This window comes from Ictidomys tridecemlineatus, chromosome 4 (genome assembly GCF_052094955.1).
Source record: "Ictidomys tridecemlineatus isolate mIctTri1 chromosome 4, mIctTri1.hap1, whole genome shotgun sequence".
NCBI lineage: Eukaryota > Metazoa > Chordata > Mammalia > Rodentia > Sciuridae > Ictidomys > Ictidomys tridecemlineatus.
Genome location: NC_135480.1, coordinates 3,274,125 through 3,294,652, shown reverse-complemented (window position 1 = coordinate 3,294,652; position 20,528 = coordinate 3,274,125). Strand labels below are relative to the sequence as shown.

The 20,528-nt window shown below is 58.8% G+C and overlaps 1 protein-coding gene across 5 annotated transcripts; it reads left to right on the top strand.

Moving 5' to 3' along the window:
* Window positions 1–11,317: 11,317 nt before the first annotated feature.
* Cdkn1c (cyclin dependent kinase inhibitor 1C) lies at window positions 11,318–18,964 on the top strand. Of its 5 annotated transcripts, none has more exons than XM_078045390.1 (4): window positions 11,318–11,518; window positions 11,696–12,399; window positions 12,925–13,063; window positions 13,153–13,377. In XM_078045390.1, exons 2-3 carry the CDS (start codon window positions 11,706–11,708, stop codon window positions 13,056–13,058), a joined length of 828 nt encoding a protein of 275 aa, XP_077901516.1. In that variant the 5' UTR covers window positions 11,318–11,518; window positions 11,696–11,705; the 3' UTR covers window positions 13,059–13,063; window positions 13,153–13,377. The 5 variants fall into 5 exon arrangements, with proteins under 5 accessions (XP_077901516.1, XP_077901518.1, XP_077901515.1 ...); XM_078045392.1 differs by lacking the exons at window positions 12,925–13,063; window positions 13,153–13,377 and adding exons at window positions 18,386–18,428; window positions 18,727–18,964 and having other exon boundaries at window positions 11,321–11,518; XM_078045389.1 differs by having other exon boundaries at window positions 11,321–11,518; window positions 13,148–13,377.
* The last annotated feature ends 1,564 nt before the right edge of the window (window positions 18,965–20,528 follow it).

Below are 20,528 nucleotides of genomic sequence, written 5' to 3'. Positions count from 1 at the left end.
CCCAAGGAGAACCAGGGCTCAGTGCCCTGCACCAGGCAGGGGCCTGTGGGCCACAGAGTGTGTGGGGGGGGGCTGTTTGGGGCCGTGGGCTGAGCCGGCATATGATCTGGAGAGTCTTCTGCATCGAAAAGGTATTTAGAGCCCTGACCCTGGATAGGGTAACCCAGAGTGGACAGGGATTGGGAGGGCCATCAGGGCCAAGGCTGGGCCCCTCACTAGAATGGGGACCCCAGGGACTAACTAGGAGGGAAAATGGGAGTGGGAGGCTGGCCCGTGGAGGTCTCTGGAAGGAACACTGTTGGCAGGGGCTGGGGCCCCGGGGACGGGCTGAGTCAGGGCTGCAAACCTGATCTGAAGTGGGACGGTGGTGGGGTGGGGACATGAGACAGAGAGAACTCTTGTTAGACATTTTAAGATATTTAAGAAATGTGATACCACCCAGGGAGGAGGGTGGAAGACAACTTGAGGGAACTGTCTGGCCTAAGGGGCAGCCGACAATGAAGTCCTGGAGATGGGCATGCCACCCGCCCCCCGCCAGGCCTTCTCCTCACCCACCCCAGATCAGTGAAGTTCCCTGGAGCACCCCGGGGTGTTGGGATGAGCCCCATGGAAGGTGCTGGGCTTCCAGTTATGCCTCCTATTATCCCAGAGGACTCACCTCAGTGTCACTTCTTTAGGGAATCCAACAGAGTTCTGGCTGGGGTGGGACCAGAACCTGGGAAATGTCTAATATGGGTCTGGGTGGTACCAGCCCTGGAGAATTCAAGACTCTACACCTGGTCACCAGCCCATCAGGCACTTCCGGTCCCAGTGGGGTGAATTTCCAGGACTTGGCCAGCAGGGGGAGCCCCAGCAAGGCCCTGTCAGGAGCCTCCAGGTCAGGGTGGAATTTAGTGGCTGTCCTTGGAGCCACCCCAGTCTAGTAAGTGGCATGGAAGCCTGCTGCGGGCATTGGGGGCTTGGCCTTGGTTCCTTGCTACATCTTGGAGGCTGTCAGCAGAGTCTGGGGGTGGGGTTCAAAGTCCCTCACCCCCACCTGCGCTTTGGTCACTGGAGGGTGCTGGTGGAGAGGCTGCCTGGGGAGAGATGAAGACTGAGCAGGAAGGGGCAGGGCTGAATCTCTGAGCCAAGGGTGGGGTTCCTGCTCACCCTGAGGATGGGCCAGTCCACCCGAGGACTTTGAGCCACAGCCTGGCCATGTCCCTGGGGGAGGCTCTGCTCCCCAGATGGGCTTCTCCACCAGGGCTGCTCTGTGTCTAGTGACCCTGGGCCAGACCTGAATGCCAGCCTTCAGAGACAGGGAGGACAGCGGCCTGCCATGGGCTCCGGGGGCAGCGCCTGGGCACCGGGGCGGGCAGACATCCTGACCTCATCCGCTGAACTCCTCTGTAGACCAGGACCCCCAGGGGGACATGGCTCGCGTGGCCACATTGAAGAGCGCTGAGGGTTCGATGGGGAGCGTCTGCTGAAGGCCATGCAGCCCTGTCCACGGTGAGGCCTGAAGACGGCAGACCTCAGGGGTTTCAAGTGACAGCCGAGTGCAGGCTGGAGGAGCCGCTGTCCCCCGTCTCCCACCACAGGCTGAGTGACCAGAGACCAGAGCTGGATCTGGACCCAGCCCTGGGGCAGCTCTGTTCTGCTCTCTTTCCCCCAGACAGAGGAGTTTCTGGAATGTGGGACTTCCCATGCTAATGTGGGGACAGTCGTGGACAGACCTGGACCTCTGGTCATCCTTCCCTCTCAGAGCCCTGGACGCCCCCACTGGCCTGAGGCCTGCCCAGCCCAGAGAGCATCTCAGGGAGCCTGGGAGTTTGGTTCCCTTGTGGCAGCCCTCGACATCTCCATGAGGACAAGGAGCCCTCTGCTCCAGGGACTCCTGTCCTGGGCCTTGGGTACAGCTGCTCAGCTCAGGGCCACCAGGGCCAGGGCTGCCCCCCCCCACACACACACACTGGCTTTTTTTTTTTTTTTTGGTAATAGTAGATTGACAGAATGCCTTTACTTGTCGATTTGTATGTGGTGCTAAGGTTTGAACCCAGTGCTTCACATGTGCAGGCAAGTGCTCTGCCGCTCAGCCCCAGCCTCAGCCCCCTCTGGCTTTGGAACACTCCAAGACAGCTGAGACATGACCCTGGCCTCCAGCCCTGCCCAAGGTGCAACAGCGCTGCACCTCTGAAGGCGTCTGTGCCCTTGTCCCCTTGCCTGGAACTTTCCTCTTGCCTGCCGGGGTCAGCCCAAGTGGTCCCTGAACATCCTCCTGGCCCCTTGTCATATTAGGCAGCTGGCTCCTCTGCTCCCTCTAGCCTTCACAGAAGCCCTGGAGGGCACAGTGGCCCCTGGGGCCCCTGAGAGACACTTGCCGAGTGGATGGATAGAGACAGGAGCCAAGTCAGAGGTCCCTAAGGCCAGGCCCATTGGACATGTGCAGACAAGGGGCGCTGAAGCCACCCAGGGCCAGGCCTGGGACAGCCCAGGATGCCACGGCTTGTGTCCACATAGAGGTGAGACCCAGCACTGGCTTGGATCACAACCTGACGTTACCAAGACAGGGTAGTGGAAGGGGTGCAGCAGGGGGTCCCACTCTTTTTAAAAAAATTTTATTATATTTATTGTGGAAAGAACCTAATTATCCCAAGCTAATGCTATTGAATTCAGTCTTTTTATTGCAAAAAAAAAAAAAATACAGATCACGTCTCATCCAACTTTTTTATTATGCCATGTCATTGTTCCATACCAAGAACCATAATTTTTTGAAATATAATTGCAAATAACAAAACATTTGGAGTTTGGAAAAATAATTATTCATTAGCATGCATATTTACAAGTTCATTAATTAGATTCTCATTTTCAAAGTTTATAAAACTTCTTTAGAAATTATGGAGCATAAATATGGAAGAAAGGGGCAAGAGACTTTCCACTAAAAGGTGAATTATAAGCTAGAAACAAGCACAAATATTTCGTGACAAACATGGAGGGTAAATACTTGGGCATGACATTGGCCAAAATATATCATTATGTTGTGTGTGTATGCATGTGGAAAAACTCCTGTTGTGTGCAATGACTATGCAACTTTAAAAATATGGAATATCACAATGTGTAATAATGGCATCTTCAATAAGATTCTCCTGAAAAACAAAACTAATAATATGTAGTGGAGGATGTGAGAAAGAGAGAGAGAAAGGAGGGTATTTTAAGTAATTGGCTCACACAATATAGAGGGGCTGGCACTTCTGAAATCTGCACTGCCGGATGGCAGGCAGCAGATCCAAGGAAGAGTTGATGTCTCAAGTCTAGAGGTGCAGACAGAATACCATCTACCTGGGGGACTTCATTCTTCTATCTTAAGGTCTTCAGCTGATTGCAAGAGTCTCAGACTGCTTAGCCGGCAAATGATTGCAGCAAGAGTACTGTTGGTTACACATTCAAGTTCACTGGTAATTCCTTCTGACAGAGCTCCCTGGCACAAGTGCCGGGGTTCAATGTTCCTCTTCACTAAAGGCATGGCTCACCATCGGTCCATGGTCCCACCGCTGGCGCCGGAGCTGCGCTGGGAGCTCCATCGTCTGGCCACGGCCTGGTGCCACTTCCCACAACACACTGCCAGAGGTCCCACTCTTTAAAACCCTAGGAGTGGGCGGGGACACAGCTCAGTGGGTAGAGTGCTTGCCTCACAGGCACAAGGCCCTGGTTCCATCCCCAGCAGCACAGAACAAACACAAAATGACCCCAGGAGCCAGCTTTATGCAGGGTTTTTTTTTTTTTTTTTAATAATTTTTAAAATTCGTTTTAATTGTTACACATGACAGTAGAATGCACTTTGATACATCATGTATAATGGAGTATAATTTCCCATTCTTCTGGTTGTACATGGAGTAGAATCCCACCGTTGTGCAGTCACAACTGGAGGGTGACAGTGTCCGCTTCATTCTGCCCTTCTGCCTGCCCTGCCCCTCCCCTCCCCCTCCCCCACATGGGAAGACCCCAGCCCCTGTGAGTTAGCACCCGCGTGTCAGAGAGAACATTCTGCGTCAGGTTTGTACTTGCCACAGAGCCAGGCGTAGGTGCCGGGCCCTGCAGTCGGCCCCTCTGGGCTGGCATCCCACTGACCGCCAGGCCTGGGCAAGGCTCTGGTCCTGTCCAGCCTGGTCTTCCCATCTGTGACATGGGACAGCACTGCTCCCTGCATCCTCGGGTGCTTGTGAGGACTAAATCAGACACTTTGCACCTGAAGAGCCCAGGAGGCTGCACAGAGGATGTGGCACCAGCAGCAGCTGGATGTGACCAGCATCCAGGGACCAGGACACCACAGGTGGCCTGCCCAGGGCAGCATCAGGAGGAAGAGGCCTGCGTGCACTCGGAGGGGGCCTGAATGCAGACCACCCACCAGAGACACCCAGGCAGTCTCCCGGGGACCCCTGGATTCTGGGCCTCTGGGTTTGACCGAGCGTTGAGTGCAGGAAAGTGTGTGACCCCGTAAGTGTCTGTTGGTGTCTGAGTCATCCCCCAGCCCACCCCCTGGAAAGGCCAATGTCCAGTTTGTGCTGACACAGTGGGTGGTGGTGGCCCCTGGTCAGTGTCCTGCCCACCTCTAGGCTGGAGGGGAGATGGATAAGGAGGAAAGTCATTGGACACCCTTAGGAGGACTGTGGCACCCGACACAAACCAGCTACTTGGTCCCCAAGCCTCAGGGGGAGGCAGAGGCACAGAGAGGTTAAGCAGCAGCCAGCAAGAGGCAGCAGCCCCGTCCAGCCCCACAGCGCCCAGGTGTGCCCCTGCCAGGCAGCGAGTCCTGCTCCCCTCCCGGCAGGTGCCCTAAAGGGTTTCCGACAGCTTTCTGGAGGGTCCCTCCCTGGGCTGAGCCCTGTCCCTCCCTGGCTCCTGCACCCTCTCATCACCATCCTTCCCTGCTCACTCTCTGGGCACCTGTGTTGGCCAGCCTGGGGCCCTCGCTGCCCCGGGAGCCCGTCACAGCCACCTCCTCAGCAGGGGTGCTGCCTGGCAGGGCCTGAGTCTGTCCCCAAGGCCACTGGAACCTTACTGTTGGGCTTCGTATCTGAAGGTGTGTGAGTGTGTGTCCCCACAGGGTCACCCAGGCTCTGGGACGGTGACAGCCGGGGCCAGGTGGGCGAAGGTGAGCAGAGGCCCAGGTCTCCTCCGGGCGCCTGGTGTGGCCTGGGGGCCTTGGGAAGCAGCTGTGAGGAGGGAAGCAGGGCAGAGGGCACGGGAGGCAGGACGGCTGTGGGGACAGGGCAGGAAGAGGAAGAGGAGGGCCTGGGAGGAGGGAAGGAAGGAGGGGAGAGCTGAGGGCTGGGGGTGGGGAAGCAGGGGAGGGGGCGGTGGGGCTGCTTTTCGTCTTCCTCCTGATTGGGTGTGGGTCCCTCTGGGGTGTTAGTGCTGCTCTCTGTCTCCTCCCTCCCCCTCCACGCTCCTTAGCTTCCCGCCTGCCCTCAGGGACAGGAGGTGTGAGCGACAGTCCCCCGGAACCTAATGTGCTGTGGCTTTTTAAAAATGAGGCTTTAGTCCTCCGCAGCCCCGACTGGACACGCTGGGCAGAATCCCATCCTAGACTCAAGGGGATTCAAGGTCACAGGGAGCAAGGCCCCTGTCAAGTCACCCACAGGTGTGAGGCACAAGGGAGCTGGGCAGGGTGGCAGCGTGGGCAGGGAGCTCCAGTGTCCCCAGTGGGGCCAGCAGCTGTGTTCCTACTGCCATTCCGTTTCAGAACACCAGGTGGCAGCAGGTGTCCAGTTTTGGCCCTTGGGGCTTCAGGCTCTGCAGGAGGAGGCCTTAAGGCGGGCTCCCTGCTAGCTGGGGTACAGAGGGGATGGGTGCCCCGTCTGCTGAGGCCTGCTGCATGTCCAGAAGGACTGGCCAGGACACTGCTGCGTTCGCCTCCTGGGCTGGCAATCTGCTCTTCACCTTCAAAGCTGGACTGGAGGGGGTGGGGGCAGTGGAAGGCAGGCAGGGATGATGGAGTGATGGGCCTCTCCCAGCACACAGGCAGCCGCCAAGGACCGCCTTCCTCCTTCTCACCCTCCTGTGGGACCCCAGACGGGTCACCCATCTCTCTGGCCTGTTTCCTGCACAGGGATGTGACAGGATTCAGCGAGGTTACACTAGAATAGGGGCTCAACGCTAGTCTAGAATAGAGCCCCCCAGGCCTAGGAAGCCCCCGTCTCTTCTGAGGTCCTAACAGGGACTGGTGGTGGGGTCTTCTGCCCCAGGATCCTCTGTAACTACTGCCTGGGCCTGGGCTGCCCCTCCCTGCCTGGGCAGGTTGGGGTGGAGCTGGGGCCCCTCGGGTGTCCTCCCCTCAGCGCTGCCAGGTCCTGGCCTCCTCTGGACACTGTGGTGTGGGTATTGGAAGTAGAGGGGGAGGTGGGTAGCCGGGAAGGGCCTGGGGTCCTGCACCGTGTGGGCAGGAGATGCTGATTCTCCAGGGTCCCCACTAGCTCTGACAAGGACACGGGGGCACAGGGACAAGGGATCTGCTCGCACCCCATTTTGTTTTCTCTGGCAAAGTGAGCAGAGTGGGGGGACCCCTGCGGTCTGCGTCCTGCCCATGGCGTGGAGGGAACGCCGGGGGGTAGGGGTGCCCTGTGGACCTTCCCCTGCCCTGAGAGGGGTCTTCTGGGGCCGAGATGACCTGAAGTCCTGGGGCTCGGGGACACTGGGTGCAGAAACCAGGAGCCCCTCCTCCATCCCCAGGGCGGCTGCCTGCACGTGTTTGGGAGCGGCTCCGTCCGCGGCTGTTCCTGGTTGCCGCCGGTCCTCCCCGCGGGCCCAGCCCGGCCCCTCCCCCGATTGCTGGGAAGCGAGGACCCCTGGCCCGGGACCCCAAGCACAAGGCAGCCCCTGTAATCGGAGCTCGTGCCGCCTGTGGCCGCGTCACCGGAGGGAGGCCGGCACCTGCGGCGGACGTGCCTGGCAGCCGCCCCGAGAACAGCCCGTGCTGGGGGCGGGGCGAGCCGAGCGCGGGAACTGGTGCGGGAGGGACGTTTGCGCGGCGCCTGGCCTGGGCCCCCGCCAAGTGCGCGCCCGGCGCTGCCTGCTGCTGGGGGCCGGCGGGTTAATCTGTAACTCCCCACACCCCTGGGCCTCCGCGCCGGCCGACTCCCACCCGGGTTAGGAAGCAGAAGGTGCAGGCTCGGGGGGCAGAGAGGAGCCGGGCCTGATCCAGGACGGGTTGATCCAGGACGAGTGATGCAGCCTGAGGCCAAAGACGTGGTCCTTCCCGGGCCAGCCGACCCTGGACAGAGGCTACACTGTACTGTGGTCTACCCGTGGCTCCAGGGCTTGGACTGGGGCCTGTCAGCCGAGGTCTACCAGGACCCTGGCTCACAGAAGCCCTGGAGAGGGTCGCAGCGCAGGGAAGGCAGGTCCCACCTCCAGTCGCAGCGCGGCCTGGAGATCTCAGGCAGTTAGCTTAACTTCTCTGAGCCTCTATCTCCTCCTTTGCAAAACAGGTACGAAAAGGCCTTCCTCCTGTCCAGTAGAGGAAGGATTAAAGGGCCAAGGCAGGGTCCTGAGCGGGCACTGGATTGGGCCAGCCAGGGATTGCCTCATTTATAAGGTGCCTCCAGCCTCCTGGGAAGGGCACCACCTGGGTAGCAGTCATGGGCAGCCCCAGGGCACACTGTGCAGGACCCTTGGGGAACCGCAGGATGTCAGCCATTGGGCAGGTGTTTGGCCCCCCAGTGGGCTTGCAGAAGCAGTGGTGTGAGACGCCTTGTCCCCTGGCCCCGCATTCTTCAGCCTTCTGTGATGGACGGCTGACATGTGGCCAGTGGCTTGATGGAAAATTCTTCAAGGCCTTAATTTATTTGAAAAGACAGCTCAGGGTCTCACGATCCAGGGAACCAGCCTGAGGCAGGTTTGACTAAGGGTCAGAGAGGAGGGTGAAGTCCCAGCCCCATCTTGGTCACCCCCTGGAAGGGCCCCCAGGCCAATTGCCCCATGTTTCCAGACTTTGGATTCCCTGAGGCTCTGGGTCAGGGTGGGCCTGACTTGGGATCAGCCATCCCTCCCGTGGGAAGCCAGTTGCAGCACACATTATGGTGGGGTGTGTGATCATGCCAGGACATAGCCCACAGAGAAGGGGGACCCAGGGGCCAGGTGAGGTGCTGGTGCAGAGGCCAGACACCAGGGGGCAGCAGGAGGCCACAGTACGGATCTTCTGGGTCGGCAGCTCTGCCGCTCAATGGCAGAAGAGTCTGCCGAGAGCTTCTTGAAGCTGAAAGATGGGCCCACAACAGGGACTGACAGACCATGGAGGTGTTGTAAGGACTGGCACGTGGGTGGCGCCTGGGGGAACTGAGCAGGTTTAACTGCCCCAGTCTCCCCTAAGAGCCACACTCCAGGAGGGTGGGGTGGGGCTGGATCTGGGGCTGCATCTGGAGCCTGCACCACAGCCCAGGGATCAGGTCCAAGAGCCGGGAGAGAGAACTGGGCTGCCTGGGGGAGCCATGCCTTGACTGCCTGGGCTCTGGAGCAAGGTATTACTTCTCCCCAGCTTGTCTCCCCAGCTGACCATGCTGCTGGAATGTATGCCTGCCCTGTGATGCCAGCCCAGAGACAAAAAGGCCTGACCCTCAGCAGCTGGAGATGCACTTGAAGTCTACTCCTCACTCCACCCCACCCCCACGCCCCAGGTAACGTGGGTGTGCCTGCCGTGGCATCGATGGCCCGCCGCTCTAGGGGCTGCTCCGGAGCCTTGCAGCTGGCCCCAGGTCCCCATCTGGCCAGCAGAGGGGGCAGAAGGACTGCTCTGATATTCTGGACAGCCACACCTGGAAGCGAACGATTCCTGGCCAAAATGGACACAGAAGACTGGGGACTGTGGTCTTTCTGGGGGCTCAGAGGAGAGCAAACAGGTGGGGTCTTACGCTCGCTGCGTGGGATCCGGAGAGTCACAAGAGATGAACGGGCATACTGCTTGGCAGGGGCCAGGCAGGGGACTCTAGAGCTTATCACTTTCTATAAGTGGAGTCCCACTCCTGAGTAAGCAGGATTTGGGGTACTAGAGCAGCCCAGGAAACCTGTCCAAGATGAGCACAGCCCACCTCTGGTTCCAGCACCCCCACCCCCAACTTCAGCTTTCTGCAGCAATGGAGTACAAAGATTGTTCTTTTTGTTTCCTTTTTCCTTTGAATGTATTTTTAATTACAAAAATAGAACTTGATTGTTGTACACAGACAGATGTTCGCTTGCTTCCAGGCCCCTTGGGGTGGAAGGTTGGGCCTCCTCTTGATGCCCACCCCCCCCCAGCTCCTGCATGTCTTTGTCCAGGTGAACCTCTTCCTCGGGTGGAAGAAGGAACAGCTTTAACAAGCCTGTTTTTACCATCCTTGATGGAATTCAGAGTCACAGACTCTAGAGACAGTCACCTTCCGTGCTGTAATGTGGCTGACAGAGGGGGAGTCCCGCAGCACCTGGTTTAACTCCATAATTAAACGGGTAAAGTAGAAAAATAAAAGTGGGAACTGAATGGGAACCCAACCAGAAAGCCAGGCAGCCCAGGGGTCCCAGCCTGCTCCTTCTCCTGGGGCACCTCCCCCCAAACAGTGGTGGAGGTGGGGTGATGGGAGCTGTATTGAACAGAGTACCACAAGGTCCGAGCAAGAGGGACGCACAAGATGACCCTGAGGAGCTCTTGGCACAGGCTGCAGGCTGGACGGGGTTCTCCAACCGGCGGCCCTCCTTGACTGCTGACGCCCAGGCATTCAGACCTTTTAGGAGACCCTGGGGACAAGATGGTCACTAACCAGTGTGGCCTTGTGCCCAGGGTCTCTAGGAAAGTCAGTCTCTGCAAGGGACTGAATAAGACCCTGCCTTCTAGTGACCTCAGGCCACTTGACAGCAGCCCTGCTCCAGGGGTTCTGGGGTCCCTTGGTTAGCTTCTCTTTATTTCCTTAAAGATAAGAACTGTAACATACAGAGAAAAACAAAGCAGTCCACACAAATCCCTGCCTTCGGTACTGCCATCAGAAGCCCAGGACCCCCCAGCATGGTGTCACTCTGGGCACACGCCCTTGTCCTGTTCAGTTTGCTCCTGGCTTCAAAACTCAGAAGACCACTTGTGGCCACATCTGCTTGTTGACGAAGCACCCCCTTCCCTGCAACCCATCTGACTCTGGGAGGGAGTCTGGTTCGGGTGGGTGAGCCTCACCTTCCCTCCCTCCCAGAGACCTCTCAGCCTGAAAGGGCTGAGAGCTCAGGGCTCTCTTGGTGCTCCAATGGGGACCTGAAAGTTCTGGCTCTCCATCTGGGTTGCTCCTGGCTTGTGGAGTGAGGGAGTCCAGGCATTTCCTGGTCCATGCCCCACAGCCAGCTGGACAAAGGAAGGTGGCAGAAAATAATAGTCTTCCTCGGTGTCTTTTCTGGTGGGAGTGTGTGTGCGTGCCCCCAAAGGAGCTGTGTGGGGGAGGGGCACGGCCTTCATAGGCTCTTCCAGGTGACCTCTGGAGGTCCTTCCTTTTCTCCTGTCCAAAAGCCTCCAGCCAGTCAGGGCAGGCAGATCCTGGCCTGACCCCATCCCAAGGAGGCTGAGGAACGGGTCAGTGGTCAGTGACATGATGGGCACAGCCTGGTCCCATCTACTGGGCAAGCTGGCCCACATATCGGGCTCCAGACCCTACCTCGGGAGAGCGGGAGAACGACGGCAGGCTCTCAAGGTGTTCCCCACTTGGCCCTCCAGGAGGGGAACTGATTTCTGTCGCCGCCTTCCGCTCGAGGGCCTTGGGGCCAGCAGGTGTACTAGGATCCAGGTGCGCAGACCCCTCCAAGCACAAATTCGAGCGCCAAAGACCCCGTCCTGCTCCCACCAGGGACGCACTGGCAGCGGCGGGTTGAAGCCCATCAGCTGGCACAGGAGGCTCAGTGGCGATCGCGGGCAGCAGGGGCCCGAGGGACCTGGCCGGACGCCGGGCCCGCGGGGGACGGTGCCCACCGCTTCGCCGAGGGGGCGCCCGCGCCGCCGCCCCACCACCCCCGCCCCACAGCCCCCGCCTGCAGACAAAGGAGCCGGCGGGAGAGGGGGCGGGGGGGATGGGGCGAGGGGGCGGGGCGCCGCGGTGTCACGTTACCGCCCGCAGCGCCCTTTAACTCGCGCCCCGCCCCCGCCCGCTGCGGCGCGCTCGCGGGGCCGCCAATCAGCCACGCCAGGCCGCGCGCCCCGCCCGTCCCCGGGTGTGTGCGCGCGGCCAATGGGGCGGTGCGCGGGGGCCGGGCTGCGGGGGGCGGGGCGGCGCGGCGCCGGCCAATCGCCGCGGTGTTGTTGAAACAGAAAATACTACATTATGCTAATCGTGGCGGGGCCCGCGCGCGCGGGGGTGGGGCCCGCGCGTATAAAGGGGGCGCAGGCGGCTGGGCGTTCCACAGGCCAAGTGCTCTGTGCTCGAGGGGTGCCGAATAGGCCCGAGTGAGCAAGCGAGCAGTCAGGCAGCTCTGAGGGGGCGCGGCCGCAGCCGGACAGGACCAGCGAACCAGTCGTGGAAGCCGTCCACCACCAGCCAGCCAGGTAGTCCCCGCGCCCGCACTCCCGTCGCGTCCCTTAGAGCCCTGCTTCTCGGGGTCCCACTTTTGCCCAGCCTCCGCCCTCCTCCTCGCCTCTCTTCCTCCTCCTCTCGCTCCCCTCTCCTCTCTCGTTGCCCGGGGCCACAGAGCCCCTGGCCAAGTCCGACGTGTACCTCCACAGCACAGCAGAGATGGAGCGCCTCGTCAGCGGTGAGACCTATCCTGTACTGGTGCGCACTAGCGCCTGCCGTAGCCTCTTCGGGCCGGTGGACCATGAGGAGCTGGGCCGCGAGCTGCAGATGCGCCTGGCGGAGCTGAACGCGGAGGACCAGAACCGCTGGGACTTCAACTTCCAGCAGGACGTGCCGCTGCGGGGCCCTGGGCGCCTGCAGTGGACCGAGGTGGACAGCGAGTCCGTGCCTGCCTTCTACCGCGAGACGGTGCAGGTGGGGCGCTGTCGCCTGCTGCTGGCGCCCCGGCCCCCCCCGGTGGCCGTGGCTGTCATCCCGTCCCCTGAGCCGCCGGCCACTGAGTCCGTCGACGGCCTCGAGGAGGCGCCTGAGTCACCTAGCGCCCCGGCGGCGGCGCCCACCCCGCCCCCAGCCCCGGCCCAGGTCCTGGACCCGGCCCCGGCCCCAGTGCCGGACCCGGACCCGGCACCAGCTCAGGCCACGGTCTCGGCCTCAGACCTGGTCTCTGACGCTGACCCGGACCCGGACGCGGCGCCCCAGGACGGCGCCGAGCCAGATGAGAACCAGCGCAGCCAGGAGCCGCTCGCTGACCAGATGCACGCGGGGATTCCGGGACGTCCCGCGGCCGGCACCGCTGCAGCGGGAGCGAACGGCAGCGCGGCGATCAAGAAGCTGTCGGGGCCTCTCATCTCTGGTAAGTATCTGGCGGCCCCGCCCCGGTCCAGCCCGGCCCCGCTTTGTCCGGCTGGCCGGTCTCTCCCCAGCCCTCGGGGGCCTCTCCTGGTCCCCGCCTCCTCCCGTGGCATTAAAGGGCCCGCAGCGCGAAGGGCGCGGCTGAGTCCGCAGCCCCTCCTCGCTGGTCGGTGGTAGTCTCTAGCGGATCGAGAGTGCGCGACGGGGGGGCTGAGCCCGGTCCCGACCCTGTCAGAGCGAGGGTTTCGGCCCCGGCCGCAGGAGTCTGTCCCAGGCGCGTCGGGTGCAAAAATCGCGGCGCCGAGGGGGTTAAGTGCGGCGGCAGCCCCGGGGGGCTTGGCCGCGGGACAAGGGGAAATGCTTACACAGCACATTGCGCGGCGACGTAAACAAAGCTGACCCGCCGCGGACCTCGGCGCGGGCGGGGACGGCGCCCCCACCCCAGCCCGAGCGCCCCGAGTCTTTTCCCGGCCCCCTCTCTGGGTTCCCGTCGACCCCGCCCTGATCCGCCGCGCGATGTCGCCAGCAGATTTCTTCGCCAAGCGCAAGAGATCTGCGCCTGAGAAGTCGTCGGGCGATGTCCCTGCGGGGTGTCCCTCTGCTAGCGCGGCTCCTGGGGTGGGCGCCGTGGAGCAGACCCCGCGCAAGCGTCTGCGATGAGTTAGGTGAGTCCGGCGCCACCGGGGGCCGCGGAGGGCCACTCCGCGGGGTCCCCGCAGTCTTTGCTCACAGTTCCCTCTCCTTTCCAGTTTAGAGCCCTGAGAATTCCTGGGCGGCGGATGTTGGAAGACAGCTGGGCCTCGGCTGGGACCGTACATGTAGCAGCAACCCGCGGCGGCTGCCGCAGAGCAGCGATTGGCTTCGTGTTTAAAAATCTGAAACGTGTGCAATGTGTAATGACGTCTCTATATCAAGATGTATTCTGCACAGGAGTACACTGGTCCCAAGGTGTAAAGCTTTAAGAGTCATTTATATAAAATGTTTAATCTCTGCTGAAACTCTGCAAAAAAAAGAGAAAAGTATAAAAAAAGTACAAAAGAGAAAAAAGAAAAAAAAAGGATAAAAAGAAAAAAACCCATGTATATTTGTACAAAAAGTTTTTAAAAGTTATACTAACTTATATGTTCTATTTATGTCCGGGCATGGGCATCTCCATCATACCCTGCCCGGTCATTGGTCATGCCAAAGGCACTATATCTCATCCTTCTCAGTTATCCACAAATGTAAATTGAATAGCGGGCTTTAGGGGAGGGGGGGGTCGCTCACAAATTAGCTGCCACACATATGCACCTAGCTTGCAGCCTTTTCACGCTTTTGCTCTTTTATAATCATTGTATTTTAAACTTGAAGACAAATCTGTTAAACATGGTTCCCGAGCCGTTTGTACCACTGCCCCAGCTCCACATCCGTCAAATTCTAAATAAAGAGGCCAAAAATGCTGCACCTCCAGTCTACTGTGCTTTTACGATCGTGCTCCCCCCAAAGCTGGGGACATAGAACACGGGGGGAGGGGCGCGCGCAAACACTTGGCAGAGTAAAGCCTGTTGAAGAGGGAGGGGCTTCCTCCTGGTTGGCACACTCACCAGCTTCAGCCCTGCATTTTGGGCTTGAAGACAAATGTCCCAGTTGATGACTTCCCCTGCTCCAAGGAACCACTAATGGGTACCTGCAGGGATTGGATAAGACCCTACACTGCTGACTGCAGTGCCCTTGGGGTCCTTCGGGTCCTTCTCAAAGTGGAGCCCCAACTCTCCCCAGTTTCATGGGACAGGGTGCCCCAAGAATGGGCCACATTATGGCCTTGGTGGAAGAAAAGCAGGGCAATGACAAGGGGAGTATGGCCTGTGAACAGGTCGGGGTGGGACAACTCAAGGCTCCGTCACCTGCGTCCATCACACTTGCTGGGCACAGCAATGGCCTCCTGGTTTCAAAGTGCTCCATTTGATTCAAAAGGGGAAGTTTATTTTTTTTATAGCTGATCTATAAACCTCTGAAAATCGGCTCACAATGGAGAGGGTGATGGGACACAGCAAAGTCAGACCCACAGCGGGTTCTGCTGGTGCCCTGAGGGGGGAAGGGTAAGCAGTGGGCATGATGGGCTGCGTGCGGCACCGGACAAGACAGGGATTGTCAAGATGTGTGGGTGGTGGACAGTTAACCCTTCCCCAGCTGCCCAAGACCCTGCTGGGGCCAGGCCCTGGGAAAGGCCCCAGGAAAGGCTCCCAGCCCTACCAAGTGGCAGGCTGATGCCTTCAGAAGCCCTTGGCCTGTGGTGGCCTGGGAATCACACCTGAGCAGACCTGGGGAGAGGGGCCCACACCCACCCGGTGGCCAGAGCAGAGCTCTGTCCTCTGAAGTGGGGGACAAGTTGTAGTGCAGGCAGTGGAGCTAAGGGTGACCCCAGTGAGTGGCTGTTGTGGTGACAGAATCCCGATGGTACTGTCTCAGGTCCACTGGCGCAGCTCTGCAGAAGCCCCCATAGGACGGGTCGTCAGGCCTCTGCCCCCTCTCTGCTTCTCACCGCCCTGGCCCTGGGGCTTGGGGACCTGGGGTGCTCTCCTGCTGCCTTGCCTCTCGATGTTACTCGACCCCGGCTTTCTCAAAAACAGGGAGGGCTGTGGGGGACACAACGGTGGGCACGGCCTTTGCCATTTCCCAGTGCAACTCCTCCTCCAGCGGGAACCCACAGCCGCCCCCGGAGACCCCCCTCCATAGGGAAGCAGCATTGTGATTGTGCCCTGTGTGTGTCACAGTGTGACTCTGGCCCGGGCGGCCCCAGGAAATCTTACTCTCTGGGGCCTCCGTTTTCCTGTGAGGCTGAGAATGTCTGAGGTGCCTTCCAGCTCTGGTGTCCCGTCATGGGGACGGTGACAATCCATGGCACTGCTGGAAAGCCCTTCTTTCCTGTGAGCTGCTGGTGACAGCAGGATGAGCATGTGCCCCAGTCCTTACCCAGGGTGGCAGAGGGCTCGCCGCTAACACCCGCGTGGGGCAGCCTGGCCCCGCTCCCTGGGCATCCAGGGTAAAACTGAGCAGCTGTCCTGTCCTGTGGACCTGGCTGGGCAGAGAGACAGTGGGCCTGCTGTCCACAGGGGTGCTGCTGGGAGTGACTTTCCCTGGGCAGTGGTGGGTAGGCCTCCAGCTGGTGCTCCCGGAAGTCCCCCAGAGAGCAGAGGGAGGCTGGGGTGCGTGTTGGAGTCTGAGGGTCAGGATGAGGCAGGAGAAGCGGGGCTGAGGGGTACCCGGAGTTAGCCCTGGTGCCAGGAGCCTGAGCGGGCCTGCTGGTGGCTGTGGGGCCAGCACACATTTCACTCTCACGTGACTCAGTGTGAGAGTGTGCTTTGGGTCCTGCCTCTGCGGCCTCCCCCTTCCTGTTCTCTGGTACTGGTATCCAGTCCCTTCCTGGGCTGGGTCAAAGGTTAGATTTTGATTTAGGCAGCAGGGAGCCCCTGGGGGGGCTGCAGCCAGGGGAGGTGGCTGCTGGGTAGAGAACCAGAGAGCCTGCGGGAGGGGAGGGGCGGGAGGGGCCAGGAAGACACTGGCCGCTGAGGCAGAGGTACTGGGTGGTGGGCCTCCCGATGTCAGGCCCTGCACCAGGCACCAGAGACGCAGAATGGAACAGGATTCCCTGCTCCTGGGGTAAGCCCAAGGACAGGGCCGTGGAGCACGCGAAGGGGATCAGTGAGGGCAAACAGAGTCTGGCGCAGGGGGCGGGTGCGGACATGGGGCAAGCAGGTATCCTGCTCCAGTTCCTATCAGGTGACACAGGCCCATCAGCAGGGTGGGGGTGGGGGAGTGAGAGGGACCAGTACAAAGGCCCCGGGGCTGGGATGGGAGAGGGGCGCTGTTGGGTGGGAGACCCTCGGGACAGCTGGTGAGTTGATGGGGTGGGCAGGAACTCAGATCCAGGCAGCCTCCTGGGTTCCTAGATGGGGTGAGTGGCCCCTTCCCAGGCTGTGTCGGCTCCCCAGAGAAGCGGGAGCAGGGGACCTAAGTCCCTTCTTTGGGATGTGAGCTGGGATTCCCACCTCTGCCTGTCCTGCTCTCTACCCTTGGCTGCCGGGGCCCCAGAGCACCAGCCGGTTCAGTCAGCAGCCCTGCCTGCGGCCCTGAGGCCTCGGGCCAGTCGCCGAGGCTCTTCCCTGACCGTCTGTCTCTTTCTCTCTGACTGGGTTTGAACCCAGAGCTGCTCCACCACTGAGCTGCATCCTTAGCCCTTTTTATTCTGAGACAGGGTCTCAGTGTGTGGCTGGGGCTGGCCTCCACCTGGTCTCAGCTTCCCGGGGTTCTGGGATTCCAGGCTAGGGCACCGCCCAGGCCTGATGCTATCTTAGGAGACTGTGCCCTGTTTGTTTTCTGCTGGTGTTTTACGATACATTGTTACTAACAGTGGTGAGTTTACATTAGGGTGCGCTTTGAGCTGTTGGTGCCCATTCAATGGCATGTGTCATCCACCAGTGGAAGATCATTCAGGGCTTGTCACCGTCCTGGAACGCCTTCCTGCTCCCCTGTTTCTCCCCTTCCTGCCCCACCCCAGACCCCTGGCCATCACTGATCTTTTTACCGTCTTCCTGTGTCCCTTAGTTGCAAGCGCGGCCTTTTCCGATTGCTTCTTTCTCTTGGTTGTGGGTGACCAGTTCCCCCAGGGCTTTCCAAGGCAGAAGAGTCCATTCTTTCTGCATGAACCAGATCCCTCGGTCTGATGTACTTCACCATCCTCTAGCACCCTGAAGGACATCTTGGTGGCTTGCTGGCTTGGGCGATTTTGAATAAAGTAGCTAGAGACATCTGTGTGCGGGGCAGTGTGTGGTTGCAAGTTTTCAACTCCTTTGGGTGCATCCCCAGGAGCACAGCGGCTGGATCAAATGCTGAGAGCATGTTAAGATCTGTAAGCAACCACCAAGCCAGCTTCAAAGTGGCTGCACCGTCTCCCCTCCTCGCGGCACCGCGGGTTTCTTTTGAAGAGCCCTGTTTTCTGGGTGTTTCTCCTCCGTGGATCACATCCACCTGCTCCTTAGGTGGGTTAAAAGGCAAAACCTAGGCAGGCCCTGTGGCACCCACCTGCAATCCCTGTTACTTGGGAGGCTGAGTCAGGAAGATGGCAAGTTCAAGGCTCACCTGGACAACTTAGAACCCATCTCAAAATACAATTCAGAAAGGGCGCGGAGTGTAGCTCAGTGGTAGAGCACCGGCCTAGCCCGTGTGAGGCCCTGGGTTCAATCCCAAGTACTGCCAAAAAACAAACAAAACAAAACAAAAAAACCTGCCTCTGATAATTGTGGCCTATCTCGGGGTGCTGGCATGTTTGACCTGGCCGGGCATGAAGGGCCCGCGTGGGTCAATTCCTCATCCAGTTGGCCCCTGGTAGATTGCATGATTGTCCAAATATTTGCGCCCCACCCTGCCTCTGCGTCTCCTGCATGTTGCTCTCAGGCCTGGCCACGTGACTTGCTCTGGCCATTGAAATGGGGTGGACGTGACACGTGGCTGCCAGCAGGAGCGGCCAAGGCCAGCCTTCTGCCATCTTATGTCTTTGCTTCAATACCAGCAAGATTCCAGATTGGGGGCTGCTGTTCTCCACCAGCAATAGGACTGCTGTAGCCACTGGAAGACCCTCTACCCTGGGGCTAGTCCCTGAGAAGTGATGGCTTGTTTGTTACGCAGCATGATATGAACAACGCTGACACAGGCAGTTTCTTTAAGGATCCCACTCACAGTTGAGAGGAAGGACAGCTGGGCCTGGTGGCATGACTGGGTCTTCTGGGTACTCCAACCATGTTTTGGGTGTGTTTCAGCAATCCCCCAAGGGGTCATGTGTTGGAAGCTAGGTCCCCGGTGCTTGAAGAGGTGGGGGCCTAGTAGGAAGTCTTTAGCAAACTGGGTGTGTTGTTGGAAGGGAGAGTCTGTCTCTAACTTTTGTGATGTGACCTTTCTCTCTTTCATGTGCTCCCATTGTTGTGATGCCATCCACCATGGGTCCTCTCCAGAGCTCTGCTGATGTCAGCCTCATGTCCTTGATCCTCCAGAACTGTGAGTTATAGAAACTTGTTTTCCTTATAAGGTTACCCAGCCTCAGGTATTTTGTCACAGTCACAGAATATCTAAGACACCGGTACATGTCTAGAAATTATGCTGACACTCCCAAGAGCTGCGTGTCAGGGTCCTGCAGGTGCTACCTCTAGCCTGGCACTTTAAGGGGCTGGAGGCTGAATGTTTGCACTTGACAGTGTGTGAGCCCAGTGTCCTCTCTGGTCACTGTTTGTTCTGCATAATGTTTGTATGTGCTTTTAAAGTGTCCAATAACTGATCTAATTTTTTCTTTGTACAGGAAGGAAATTATCCTGGTTTGGAAAAGGGTCAACATTTCAGAGGCTGAGCTGTTTGCCCCACAATTTGGCATGCTTTAGAAATCTCATTCATTCTGGAAATTAAGTGCTATGCTATTTGAGCTCTGGTGTGTTTGGGGAGAAGAGAAGATACCGATGACAACTTTGGATGTCCTCCATGGACAAGCCCCTTGAATAAAGAGTGGATGTGGCTTCTCATGGCCCCATGGGCATCAGGAACCAATGTGTGATCTCAGTGTTCTTTCAGGCCGGGAGTGGGTCTCCTCAGGTGGCCTGCGGCAGCGTCTCACAGCCTCCACTCAGCACCCCTCCAGCCCCACGTCATCACCACACTGCACAGTGCAGCACCAGGGCAAAGTCAGTGGGGACTGGTGGCCTGTGCCTTCTCTCAGGTCAGGGTAACACCTGTCCTGCTGATCTCTTGCCAAGGGAAACCTACCCCAGCCCTTGGTGGTCTAAAGCAGAGGCTTCATTTATACCTGTGATGGATCTGAGCTGAGCTTGGGAAGAGCTGAGGGTAGCTGTCACGGCTTCACGCGGTGACAGTGGGTGGGATGTCACCTTTTAAGTGGCTCAGTCTCATGCCTGGCAGATACAGGGCGGCAGCCAGGCCTGCGCTTCCTTTTCCCAGGGCTTCTTCCTGGGCCTGCCTGGGCTTCCTCACAGCATGGCCGACGGGGTCTGAGGCAAGTCTTCTGGAGGCCCAGAGGAAGCCGTGAGGCTGCTGCAGACCTGGGAAGGCCCGCAGGGTCACTCCTGGCCCCCAGCCACGCAGCAGCAGGTGGTAAGGCCAGGGCCACCCAGGTTCAAGGGAGGAGAACTAGCGTCCACTTCCCCACGACCACTGTGGCAACTATGCCCTCCTGACAGGCCCCAGTGGACGCCCAGCTCAGGCTGGCCGCCGACTTCAGGACTCACAAGACAGCCATCTCCTACATTCACAACCTTCTCCCCTCTATTTTCAGTGGTAATAGGAAAGAAAAATTGCAGAGTACTCCTTGTGTTTGACTCAGCAAATGCCAGGGGTGGCTTCCTGCTAGCCATGTCAGGAAAACGTGGGACTGGGCAGGAGGCAGGTGGCTGCAGACCCACGGCAGCAAGGACACGTCATCCCTAGGGCCACCGAGAGGGTGCCAGAAGCACTATATAAGGGCATCTGTCTGTCAGCAGCCCTGGCTTCTTATAGCTTGTGTGTGTGTGAGTGTGTGTGTGAGTGTGTGTGCAATGTATATATGTGTATAAAGGTCACACACATACACACATAATGTGTACACCTCACATACACATACATGTGTGAACACGTAAATATTTTACACAGTACATCCCGCACATATGTATGAGCGAGCAGGTGAATATCATGCTCACACACTGGATGCCAATAGACATGTAGTCGATACCTACTATATACATGTCATGCATTTATATGTGTGCACATGCATATATAAATACAATATCTCTTTGTTTGTTAACTTTGTATCTGGTGTAGATTTTCTCAACACTTTGTAATAGTATCACACTTCCTCAAACAAATTCTTAGGAAATCTGCAAACATATGCAGAAGTTGGGGACTCATGCAGGGAGCTCCCTACCTGCTGGCCTCTGCAATCGTTACATTCTCCCAAGAGCCTCAGTGTTTCCCCCCACCTGCATTGTGTCCCACCCCCAGGGTTTGAGCACATCCCTGAGCTGGTGTCCTCTCACCTGCAGACCCTACTCCCTCCACTCCAGCACACTTGGTTCCTCTGAGCATCCACTTGGAATGCATTCCTTCTCACATATTCTG